Below are 13233 nucleotides of genomic sequence, written 5' to 3'. Positions count from 1 at the left end.
TGATGCTAAGCTCCCCTTTGGTTCAGAGCAGAGACACCCCAGGTAAGTGCAGAGCTGCTCCTCCTGGAGGATCCAGCTCAGGGGAATGACCTTAGGGGGCTTTCCATGTGGGCTTACTCCCTGAGAAAGACTTTGGGGCTCTGACATCATGCGGGGGCTGCTATTCTCAGCAGAGTGAGGAGATCAGGGTGTGCGTGTGATGGGAACAATGGTACCTGGTGGTCTGGAATGATTTTGGAAGGACCAGTTTCTCACAAAGGGGTCATCAAAATGACATTTTAACATCCATCAAAGATCAGAAAGGGGAAATTATGGTTAGTCTGCATTGTCCAAGATCTGGAGATCACTCTGTAGAGCCAGTGCTCCAGGTAGGGGCTCCTTCCACAGAACCAGGCAGGAGCCCTCACTGGAACCAGTGAGGAACCAGTGATGGCCAGAGTAGCAGAGGAGAGTGATGAGGATAAGCTATGGTTAAGGTAAAATATTAGAGAAATCTTGTATAAAAAGATAAAAACTGCAAGAAGAAATAAAAAGTATAATAATTAAAAGTGAAATAGTTAATATTTTTTGCATTCTGATTATAAGGAACTATGCTAGGCCCTGTGGGGCAGCTGACCATACCCCCACATCCTCCATGTCCAGAACTCCCACATCCAACACATTAGGATAGGGCCGGAGAGGAAGTGAGAAACAGGAAGAGGCATCTCCTTAAGCTGCCCCTTATGCGTAATTTAATATTATAACTTCTAGTTTTCTGTATCAAAGCCTCATAACACCTCTTAATTTCTAGTTCCAATTTACCACCAAGACCATGTATAATAGAATGGTGAGCAGTTTATGTTAAAATTCTCCATCGGAAACAGATACATATCCATATGCCTACACTTTGCTCCAGGCCCAGGGACCCTGTGGGAAACATGACCTTAATTGACAATTGAGATTCAGACATCAGTAAGCCAGCTAACATACTGGGATCTGCAAAGATGGTTGCAGATGCCCCTGAAAAGATGTGGGGGAGGGGGAATAAAGTAAAGCCTGGCAGGATGGGGCAGGTAGAGGACTAGTGGATAGAGTACAGTATGACATGGTATAAAAGAGACCTTAAGTTACTAAAGGCTTAACAAATTTACCATGGGAAACTCCTGCAAAACAGTGTGTCTACTGGAAAATGGATCTTTTCTGCTGCCTGGAGGAGGAGAGGAGCCCTGGGGGTCAGAGTCCAGAAGTGATCAGAATTCTGGGTGAAATAAAAAGGGGGTGAACAAAGGAGGTTAGCAGCAGGATGGAGATGAGATGAATAGTTCAGAGTAAATCAACCCCACAGTGACATCAACAATCCTTGTGCCCTCCACCCCATGCTATAGGTTAGGGAAGTACCCAGGGCAGAGCAAACATTCTCTACACCTGGTAGGCTCAGAAACTGCAATAACTACATCCACATTACAGGTCCAGGATATGTGCTTCTAGGGAACTGAAGATATAGAGACCGAAGAAAGGCCCTGGAGTCACAAAGGAGGCACCAGAAATGCCAAACACACACAAGTATTTATTGATCCTTGGGATTACTCAGAAAGAATGCTCTGTAGGGAGGAGTCTCAGAGGAAACCAGGGCCTATACACCATCCAGTGTGGGGACTAAATTGTCACCATACATCAAATTCCAGCATTTATTGAGTGCTAAGTGCAAGTAGGATCACAGACAGGCAGGAATTGGAGGGGTCTTTGGGGACATCAGTCATTGGTGTTGAGGAGCACAGACAATTCAGAGGCATTGGAGCTTTGAAGTAGATCTGATGCTGGGGATTCCTCTATGTCCTCTTCTGTCACAAAGTGTTGTCACCTGCAGTAGGACAAACACGGTGGGGTTAGAACTCCCGGTTTAGCTTTGCATCCTCCATCCCTTTACACACCTGCCTCCATTTTCTTTCCTCACCGACCCCTCGGGAGGTAGTCTTCCCAGCAAATGTTGTTGCCCCCAGAGGAGAATCAGTGAGAAGTCAAGGGGCACCCTAGGGAGATGTCATTTCACTCTCCAGCTCTCCACAGTGCTCTGAAACTCCTGAGACAGTGAGGCCCAGCAGCGCGATGATCAAAGTTGAAGGAGGTAGGACTTGGGCACAGTATGTGAAGCTGCTCTTTAAAGGGGTGCCAATAACCCTTCAATACTGGCCCATTGGATATTTATCTTAGTTGCCAGATTATAAACATCTAACATCACTAATTACTTCCTTGTTCCTGAAATGCCTTAGGTGATGAAATATTCTTCTAATTCTCCTGCCTCTCTGTTTCTTTGAAGTCTCTTGGAACACATCTCTTTCTTGCATTTTTTAAAGTAGACTCCATGCCCAGCATGGAGCCCAATGCAGGCTTGAATTCACAACCCAGAGATCAAGACCTGAGCTGAGATCAAGAGTCAGACACAACCAACTGAGCCACCCAGGAGCCCCCTTGCATTTTATATAATAAACATAAGATAGGAGGTGCTGATGTACAAATCATGTGATGTCTAGTTTTCACTCATGCTGCATGTCCAGTGTGTCAGCAGGGTAGCTCGGCTACTTATAATTTTTCAGGGAGCCAGGATGACAGACCTTCTTTGACACCTGCTCCCATAATTTCCCAAGCAGAGTGAAGGACCCTAGTGAATCATACACTGGCTCTAAATGATCCCTCCTGGAAATAATGTGTCACTTCTCACACTTCATTATCCAAAGCAAATCACATGGATGTATCCAACTTCAAAAGAGTTGGAATCTTTGGAGGTAGAAAGTAATCAATAAGTAGACATTAAATAAATAATATATCACTCACTTATATCAGACCAGACACATGTATTGAGGACTTATTTTGTATAAGGAACTATACTAGGCCTTGTGGATAAAAGAAGCTTCTAGCTCGTAAAAGGTTTACAAATTATCTACTGGCCTAAAGAGGGCCTCTGGGGTGTTGGCAATGTTCTATTCCCTGACCTAGGTACTAGTTACGTGAGTGTTCTCTTGATAATCACTGGCTGTACATTAATGTTTTGTGCATTTTTACATATGTCTGCTAGTTCACAGTAAAAGGGTTTAAAAAGAGAGGTAAAGAAGGATATTGGTAATTTGAGGAAAAAACAAGAAACCAATTATCAAGCAGAAATATTGAGTTTTAATAATGGTTGGAATAAAGAATATTTAGATGAAATAACTGGTGGGACTTCTGCAACTGAAGAATAATTAATAAACAAGAGGTCGGACTAAGAAATGCTCTGAAGGGCAGTGTGAAAGATTAAACAATAGGAAATATAAAAGAAAAGCTGTGAGACATGAAGGATCAAAACTGACTTCCTGACATCTTGATAATCAGACACCTAGAAAGTGGGGAAAATCGTAAACGGAGATGAAGTGTCTGAAAAAAAGAACAGATTTCTAGGCTTTATAGGAAGATGATATAACTTAGTTTGACATGGTACATTGATGACAAATAGATTTTTTTTAAGATTTTTTTATTTTTTATTAGAGAGAGAGAGAGCACAAGCAGGGGGAGCGGCAGGTAGAGGGAGAGGGATAAGCAGGCTCCCCGCTCAGCAGGGAGCCCGACGCGGGACTCGATCCCAGGACCCTGGGATCATGATCTGGGCCGAAGGCAGCCGCTTAACTGACTGAGCCACCCAGGCGCCCCAAAAAATAGATTTTTTAAAAACACATCTCTTTAAAAAGCACACATATTTAGATACATTATAAGAAGACTGTAAGAACTTCAAAGAAAAAAAAATTCTCAACACTTGCAGAGAGAGCAGTTCCACCTGTAAAAGAACAAGAGCAGATCCATCTGGAAAAGAACAAATAGACATCATTCCTATCAACAGCAGCACTTAATGCCAGAACACAATGAGATGTTACTTGCATAGAATTGAAGAAAAAGAACTTTCAATCCCAAAATGTATACCCATAACACATGGTCATTTTAATACAACATGAATATTCTCAAACATTTCAACCTCAGATGCTTTGCTATTCAGAAAACCACTTTTGAAATGCCTTTTAAAAGTTTTTAAGAGATTTTATTTATTTATCTGAGACAGAGAGAGAGTGTGTGCACACAAGTGGGGGAAGGGGCAGAGGGAGAAGCAGGGTCCCCACTGAGCAGGGAGCCTGATGCAGGGCTTGATCTAAGGACCCTAGGATCATGACCTGAGCTGAAGGCAGCCCCTAAAATACTTTTTTATTTTTTTGAAGATTTTATTTATTTATTTGAGAGAGAGAATGAGAGAGAGAGAGAGAGCACATGAGAGGAGGGAGGGTCAGAGGGAGAAGCAGACTCCCTGCTGAGCATGGAGCCTGATGCGGGACTTGATCCTGGAACTCCAGGATCATGACCTGAGCCGAAGGCAGTCGCTTAACCAACGGAGCCACCCAGGCGCCCTAAAATACTTTTTTAAAAAGCACCCCTAAGGGGCACCTGGGTGGCTCCGTAAGTTAAGCATCTGCGTTCAGCTCAGGTCATGATCCCAGGGTCCCAGGATCGAGCCCCGCTTCGGGCTCCCTGTTCAGAGGAGAGCCTGCTTCTCCCTCTACCTGTAGCTCCCCCTGCTTGTGCTCTCTCTCTCTCACACACACAAATAAATAAATAAAATCTTTTTTTAAAAAGTAAGAAAAAAGTTTAAAACAAACAAAAACTAAAAATGTAGTTAATATTAACATAAAGAAGATGCTAGGTAGTGATAATAGGGAAAAATGAAAAATACTGCAAAGTGCTTGTCTCTTTTGTGAGGCAGGAAGAAAAAGGGATTTATCAGTGTTTTAATCAATGTAATTAAGGGCATTAAGATAAGCCATTTTATGAGTATAATTAGAAACCACAACTTTTATAGTAACAGAATTTGGCCTAGCCTTTAGGAATGAGAGATGAGAAAAATGAACAAGAATAAAGTATATTAAATAAACATTTTAATAATATGATAGTAAATTTTTAATATAATAGTAACTGCAATAAATTGAATGAGCTAAACAACCAATTAAAAAGAAGAAAAGCTCAGATTGTGTCTTCAACACAGTCTAACAAAGTCACACAGAATAAATGAATATCTAAAGGTCAAAAACCAAATAATGGAAAAAGGCACTTCAGGCAGGTAAACAAAGATAACTGACATAACAAATCTCACATCTGCCAAAAGAGAATTAAAGGCGAGTGAAAAAACTAGAGCAAGAAACTATAATGAACATGAACATATATTCTTCTGAAAATAAAACCTCAAAATACAAGAGCAACAAATGACAGAAATAAGTGGAGAAAGACTCTAAAAATTGAAAATCTTCAAATTTAACTACAGATTTTAACATATCCTCAAAAACTAAGAGCAGAAGCAAAAAGAAAATAAACAAAGATATAGAAGATCTTAATAATACAAGTAAAAGGCTCAAATAACTACATAGAGATTTCCACAACCAACAACATGCACATTGTTTTCAAGCATACATGGCACATTTCTGAAAACAACATTTATTAAGCCACAAAGAAAGCCTCAGTGTGTTCAAATTAATATCACATATGTTCTTTGGCCATAATGCAATTGAATTCTAAATTGATGAAAAAGAATAAACAAATGAACTCCATATACCCCAAATATGCAATTAAATAACCATAGGAATTAAAATATAAATGACGGAACACTTCATAGTCGGTGAAAACCTGTATATCAAAAGTAGTGCCTAGAAAGAAACGTCTAGCTTTTAAACAAATATATTAGGAAAGGAAGCCTGAAAACAAATGTGCTAATCATTTCCATTAAGAGAATGGAAAAGTAGAAAAACAGCAAAAGAAAAAAATGTAAATAGTAAAGACAAGGACAGAATTCAGTGAACTAGAGAACAAAAAATAGGGAAGATAAACAAAATGAAAGTTTGATTCAATGGAAAGTTTAAAAAGACTGACAGACCCATCTGGCAAAACCGTTAAAGAAAATGTAGGAGATTCAGAATGAAAGGGAAAAAGGGCTATATACACAGACATTTTTATTTTTTTTTAAGTTTTTATTTATTTATTTATTTGAGAGAGAGAATGAGAGACAGAGAGTACAAGAGGGAACAGGGTCAGAGGGAGAAGCAGACTCCCTGCTGAGCAGGGAGCCCGATGTGGGACTCAATCCCGGGACTCCAGGATCATGACCTGAGCCGAAGGCAGTCGCTTAACCAACTGAGCCACCCAGGCGCCCTACATAGACATTTTTAAATGAAAAAAAGTTTGTTATGATCAACTCTATGCCAATAAATCTGAAAATTTAGATTAGATGGATACGTTTCTAGAAAGATTAAAAGGTCAAAACTACAGGAAGTAATAGAAACCTGAAATAGAGTCATGAGCATCAAAGACACCAGCTTGGGAAAGCAAAGAACACCTTCCCAACAGCCCTTGTCCTAACATGGCAGCTAGGACATTTCAAAAACAAATCGTTCTTCTCTTATACATGTCATTCTAGAACACAGAAAGGAACAAAAGCTTTCTGAATCATCTTATAGGGCTGGTGCATCTTTATCTTCAGAGCCAGCTAAGGATAGTACAGGAGAAGAAAATTATGGATTAATGTCAGCCATGTCACTGAATCCAACAATATATTACAAGCATGATTCATTTCGATCAAATAAGATTTGTACTAGGATAGTGTAAGTGCATGACTATTAGTTTATTTTATTGTAATGTAAGTGCCTGACATTAAGCTTTTGATTGCCAAGGCATCCATCTCAAAGATATCCATCGAAAAGACACATATTGCCTGATATACAACTAGATAAAGAATAAAGAGCCCAGCTGCCCTCCCCCCACCCCCCCATGAAATTCCCCTTTTAGAAAGCCCTGGGTGACCTAGATAACAATAACGGACTGCTTGAGTGACCCTGCTTTTCCCTTCCTGCACTTTAATTCCAGTTCCTACATTTTAAATTCACCAATAAAGAGTGACCCTGTGACTGCAGAGGAAGGCACCCCTTCCTCAACCCCAATAATGGCAGATCCCCAGGTCTCTCCCACCCCCCACAACCTCACTGTGTGGCTCTGGGCAGGCCATGTACCCTCCAGGACTTGTGAGTAATAAGCTAATAAATCTTGGTTTTTTCGAAGTTCCCTGATGGTTGTTGCTGGGGAGTGTCTTGCAGTCATAAGAACCACAAGGGCCTGTCTGGGAAATGTCTGTAGGGACTCCCCACAAGTAGTAGTGACCCAGGTGAGTGCCCCCAGGCATTCCTAGCTGTTCGCATCACCATGGATAGGCTGAGACCACACAAAACACCTAGGGATGCCGTGAAGTCACAAAGTCAGAAAATCAATAATATGATAAAAAAAAAAAATCAGTAGACCAAATAAGAACATTCGTATTAATTTCAACTGAATTCAACTCAATAAGTGCATAAACAATGTGATCAGTTTTACCACATGTAAATATTATTAGCAAAAAATCTATAGAAAATATATTTATGGAGAAATTAAATGCATTCCCTTTGAGATTATGCAAAAGGTAGGATGTCCTTTATAATTACAAATGTTTAACACAGTATTGGAGGTTCACAGACATCACTATGACAACAGAAGAAAATCAAGGTTATGAAGATTGTCAGGGAGAGATAAAATGACTGCAGATGATATATATAATATACACACTGGATAAGACTGAGCCTCTGGAGCCCCAAGGCCTGAGTTCAAATCCAGACTCTGTACCTTCAGGCTGTGTGACCTTGGACAGGCTCCTTCACCCCTCTTCATGTCTGCTTCCCCCTCTGTGTGATGGGAAACAATGGTACCAACCTCCAGACATAAGTAAGTGAATACATATGAAGCATATAGAATAGTGCCTGGTAAGTAGTAAGCAACTCAACTGATGTTCTTTATCATGGTATTGTTTTCCTCTAGTCAGTGATTCTGCAATACAAAGTGCTCAAAGAACCCCTGTTGAAGTGTTTCTCCTTCCCATCCACCACCCATACCGGGCTGCCTCCTCTTTTGTACCATGTCCCTGGTACCAGCTCTGGGATGACTCAGGAGCCCCTGCACCCAGGCATGCTGTTGGGCCGCCTGGTCTTCAGGACAATGATGCCAGTGATGATGCCCACCACACCTGCCACCAGGCCCAGGACACAGACCACACCGTCCTTCGTCTCAGGCACCTGGATTGGCTCCTGGGCCTCTGGGGCACCAAGGAAAGACAGAGTTAGAAGGCACAGAGAGCAGGAGCTGGCCTCAGGTGTAGGAGTATGAAGAGTTAGGAAGCGTGAGATCACCGGTGAAGTTTGGATAAAGTGACTATAAGACACACGAGATTAAGGAAAGCAGGTGCTGCAGAAAGATGGATCCTGGAAATAAAGATGGTGTCAGGACAGTGCTGGCAAAGTGCCGGGGCTCCATACCCCAGTGCTGAAGGAGCGGCTGGTCCAGGCCCCAGTGCTCCACCTTGCAGTTATAGACGTCTTCAGCCATGGGAAGGAAGGTTAGGTAGTGGAACTTGTGGAATCTGAATTCTGTGCTGGGCAGGAAGATGGTCTCAGCTATACCTTCGGTGACCATCTGCCCATTGCGCAGCCATGTGACATTGAGCACAGGTGGGAAGAACTTGTCCACATGACAGATGAGGGTGTTGGGCTGTCCCAGCTCCACAGGCTCCTTGGGAAACACAGTCACCTCAGGTGGCTCTGAGAAGGGACAGGACCTGATAAGTCTGCTACCTTTGGCTGAATCTCAAAGGTCTCCACCATCCTAACCCCTATATTCTCCAGGTTAGGGGACATCTCTCTCATGCTGACACTTTGCCCCCACCCCCACCCATGGCTTCTAGATCAAAGTCATGGCTTGTCATGCTCCTGACTGGCCTCCCCCAGCCCAACCTTGTTCTTGAATAAGAGAATGACTCTTTTGATGGCCTAAGTACCCAGCTCTGTGGACTGAATATTGCTCACTCATGAGGAGAGGTTCATTCATGAGTGGACATCTGAGTCTCCCATTCTCTATGCAGCAGAGGGGCTCTCCCATCTCCACAGTTGGATGGTAGAGAAATAAGCAAGAGCAAGCAGTACCATTTGTGGCCCTGGTGTGGTTCGACCGTTGGATCAGGGTATTCAGGTTCTTCTTTGCCACGACGATGTCAGCAATACCCCTCCAAGCATCATAGTCAAAGGCATGAATAAACTCTGGCAGATGCCAGAGAGTCTCCTTCTTATCCAGGTCCACATAGAACTGCTCATCCTCATCAAACTCAAATATGTACTCCCCAGAGGGTCTGTGTGTCTGGACAAACTCGGCATACATTGACACGTGGCCCACTGCATGAAGAAGAAGGGAGATTGGAGAACAGGTGATTATGTAGGAAAGTAAACAGAACACAGGAAGCAAACAGTAATAACATGAATGAATAACATAGAAAATGAGAAATGCAAAATGAAAGAAGAGAAATGGGAAGAAACTATGAAAGAAATGACTTACTGAGAATTCAGCTTGTTTCCCTTGTTCCTAAAAACTTAAGCATCCATCACTCCAGCACAGTAACAATCACACTGAACACAATAATAAGGTAATATTTATGGAGAACTTACTATGTGTTCAATTTATTCTTTGCATCTTCACACCCCCACATAAAGCATTCTTTTGCATATTAGGGACATGCCCACAGAGGTTAAGTAACTGGCCCAGGGTAGCACAGCTCCTGGTAGAAGGAAGATTGAATCATCTCCCCACCCACACACATAATATCTCAGAATCCCTGTAGGACCAGACATATAAAATTAGTGATAAAGCCACAGAGTGAGGTGGGGGAGAGGGGAGAATGGAATAAAAATCTTTCAGAGTGGAAAATCTTTTAAATTGTGAAGGAAATGAAAAGGTGATTCTTGGTGCCATTTTATAGACTTTTAGTTACTTTTTTAACTTTAGAATAAAAATGGTAGATTATGTAATTTTGTCCACAACACCTTCATTTAAGGCAAATCAAATTTTGAAGTGTTATCATTTACACAACATTCACAAATTTTCTTGTGGACTTCATGCTTTTAAAGGTAATTTCCCCTGGAAATAAAGGTTGTTGGATTTGAAACACCTATGGGATAGCATCTTAGTTTTACCTGATGTGTAAGAAGCAGCGAAAGTTTGAACAGCGGTGTCCCAATGAAGTACTAGATATTGTTTATGTAAGAATGAGCTTTAAAAAAAAAAACCATCCTGGGTGCCTGGGTGGCTCAGTCGTTAAGCTGCTCCCTTCAGCTTAGGTCATGATCCCAGCGTCCTGGGATCAAGCCCCGCATTGGGCTCCCTGCTCCGTGGAAGCCTCCTTCTCCTTTTCCCACTCCCCTTGCTTGTGTTCCCTCTCTCACTGTATGTCTCTCTCTGTCAAATAAATAAATAAAATCTTTTTAAAAAGATTAAATTAAATTAAATTTTTAAAAAATCCTTTCAGAAATTTCTAACTACTTTGTAACTGCATGACTTAACCTGGTAATAAAAGCAGTTATTAAAAGTCTACTTTTTCCAAAAGAAAGAAGGAGAGAAAGAAAGAAAGAAAGGGAGGGGGGAGAGAGAGAAAGAAAGAGAGAGAAAGAAAGATTGACAACAGAAAAAAGCTATTAGTATTACAGTAAAACAATAAAAATGAGAGTTTGGGGCTGAGAAAAGGAAAGGAACTAAGAGGAAGTGACACTCTGGGGCCCACTGGTCCAACTCCCGAATCAAAGATTCGCCCTGCAGCTCCAATGCGTGGAGAACTAATCCTCTCCTGGGACACTTCTAGTGACAGGATTCATTGTCTCACATGAATGCTTGGGGGAAATCACTCACCTACAGAAAAGAAGATGAAAGAAAAAAAGAAAAAAAACAGTACAGACCTGGCTACATGGACACCGTTTGTTCACCTTAGGACATCTCATTTTTATTGTTTTTGCAATTTCTTAAAACTAAAGGCCTATGCATTGTGAAGCAAATTACACTCTTACAGATGTTCATTTTCATTCAGTCAAAAAAGCCTTTATTGTGAACCTTCATTCTCCAGGCACTTAAGGATGTAACTCAGAAGACATGGTCCTTATCCTCAAGCTACTTGAAATCGAGAAAGACAAAGAAAAGACGATTAGTATATATGTGGTTTCATCACTGCTGTGTTATCACAAGGTGTATTCAGATGCTATTTGGGAGCAAAAGGAGAGCATTAAAATGAGATTGAAGTAAGGCTTCCTAGAGATCATCTCTATGTGAGGTAGAAAAGCAGAAATAGAGGGAAGTGGTGTCTCTAAGAGGAGACACAGGAGCAGAGAGGCATGGGACTTCTTGGAGGACTCAAGAGTCCTTGGATACGACTGAAGCTCAAAGGGTGTGGAGGGGCTACACTGGGACCTGCCTTATGTGCTAATTGCAAGTGTTTGAATTTGATCCACAGCCCCAGGGAGATCATTGAAGGATCTTAATCAAGAGGATAAGATTTGTACTTGAAGGTGGCAGCTGTAGGGAAGATAGATTGGAAGCGGCTCATTTGCAAGCGAGACCAGTAGGACTCTTCAGCAAGCAAGTGGCAAGTGATGAGGGTGTAGATGGGGCCATAACACAGGGTAAGGAGAAGGGAGGATGGATTGGAATGGCAGTGAAGAGATGAGAAGCCACAGGAATCATTAAGTGCCATGGTGGAAGTAGGGATATGAAGGAGTCCAGAATACCCAGGCAACGTGGAGAATTGTGGTGTCAGTGACAGGAAAAGTAATGAAGGACAAGGAAGTGAGAGAAAATAAAATGTTCTTTTGAGGACATAACAAGTTTGAATTTCTGGGGGACAAATTGGAGTTGACTTGAGGGCAGTTGAAATAATGGGTGGATCTCAGGCTAGACTGGGCTAGTGATGTACACTAGGAGTCCACATGGTACACGAAGTTATAAGCTTGGATTGGGTCACCCAAGAACTGTACAAAGTCATCGTAGCAGGGTCAGAGTGTGTGGTCCTGCATCCTGACAAACACGGACATTTAAGAAAGGATGCTGGGGGCACCTGATTGGCTCAGTCAGAAGAACAGGTGACTCTTGATCTCCAGGTTGTGAGCTCGAGCCCCATGCTGGGTGTAAAGATCACTTAAATAAATTTTTTGAGAAAGAGGCGGAAAAGGAGAGGACTAACGAGTAGGAAGAAAAGAAGGAGGATGTGTGCTCCCCAAAGACAAAGAACAAGAGAAAAATTCCAGAAAGGAGGAAGTGGTCACGTTGCAAATATTACTAGTGACACAAGTAAGATATACAGAGAAGTGACCACTGGTTCTGGTTGTAAGGAGGCTGCTAGTGGCCACACTGAGAGCATCAGCAGAGATGTGAGGAGACAAAAGGGAGAACGCAGCGGGCTGAGGACTGAATGAAGCAGAAGAAAGTAAAAAACAGGCATTTCAGACTCCAATTTCAAGAAGTTTACTTCTGAAATTTAAGAGCGACAGAGAGAGACACACTCCAGAGGAGGCAGAGCCATGGCGCAGTGACATGGGGTTCAGGAGACATCGCTTCAGGTCTCAGTCTTTTCATTTCTAGAATGAGAGTAATAAACACCCTTCTGAAAAGACTGCTGTGAAAATGAAATGAGATTTGGCACTTGGTCAGTGTTTGATAAACAGTGCTTTTTCCTGTTGTCAGAAAGACAAAAAGCAAAAGACCTCACATGGGAGAAAAAGAAGAAAGAAGAGAAATGGAAGAGAAAACAGAACCTGTGGGCTACAAATCTCCTTATAGTTCCCACCTTCTCTGGCCCACCCGAGCACTCGCCCCTCACGGCCCCAGTTCCATGGGGGCTCAGCAGGGCAGCCAGGGCGATGGCTCCCAGGATCATGACTTGAGTCCGGCTCCTTATGTCCTCCAGGTGCATCTGCCGTGGCCGCTGGAGGCGGACAGTGAGGAAAGAATGAGGCAGAGCAGGGCAGGGAGGAGCTCTGAGTCCAGGACTTATTTCCCTATCTGGCGGAAGGAGAAGGGGTGGAGGTGAAACTGCTCAATGGGGCTCAGCCAACCAGCAAATGTCAGAAGGGGTATCTCTGGTTGGGAAAGAAACTGATAGAACCACTGGGAGAGGGGGTGGGAGAGCTGTCAGGACCAAGGTGGCCCAGAAAGTCCCAATCTATGTGGGATCTGAGAATAAGAGGAAGAAAACCACAATAGAGACATCATAACCATCTTCCTCCTCTCCTGTCTGGTTCAGTCAGGTGGAGTGTGCAACTCTTAATCTCAGAGTCATGAGTTCAAGCCCCATGTTGGGTGTGGAGC

The 13233-nt window shown here is 42.5% G+C and overlaps 1 protein-coding gene across 1 annotated transcript; it reads right to left on the bottom strand.

Moving 5' to 3' along the window:
- Positions 1 to 1823: 1823 nt before the first annotated feature.
- Positions 1824 to 12838, bottom strand: LOC114222082 (HLA class II histocompatibility antigen, DP alpha 1 chain). Its single transcript, XM_028120413.1, is given in 6 exon segments — positions 1824 to 1840; positions 7956 to 8031; positions 8034 to 8155; positions 8376 to 8657; positions 9039 to 9284; positions 12739 to 12838. Coding segments are annotated over 6 exon segments (843 nt in total).
- Between the last annotated feature and the right edge of the window lie 395 nt (positions 12839 to 13233).

Source organism: Eumetopias jubatus, unplaced genomic scaffold, assembly GCF_037043125.1.
Source record: "Eumetopias jubatus isolate StellerSeaLion01/CBP00866 unplaced genomic scaffold, mEumJub1_p1.0 scaffold_6, whole genome shotgun sequence".
NCBI classification, from domain to species: Eukaryota; Metazoa; Chordata; class Mammalia; order Carnivora; family Otariidae; genus Eumetopias; species Eumetopias jubatus.
The sequence above is the reverse complement of the archived record's forward strand: the minus strand, read 5'-3'. Positions and strand labels throughout refer to the sequence as shown.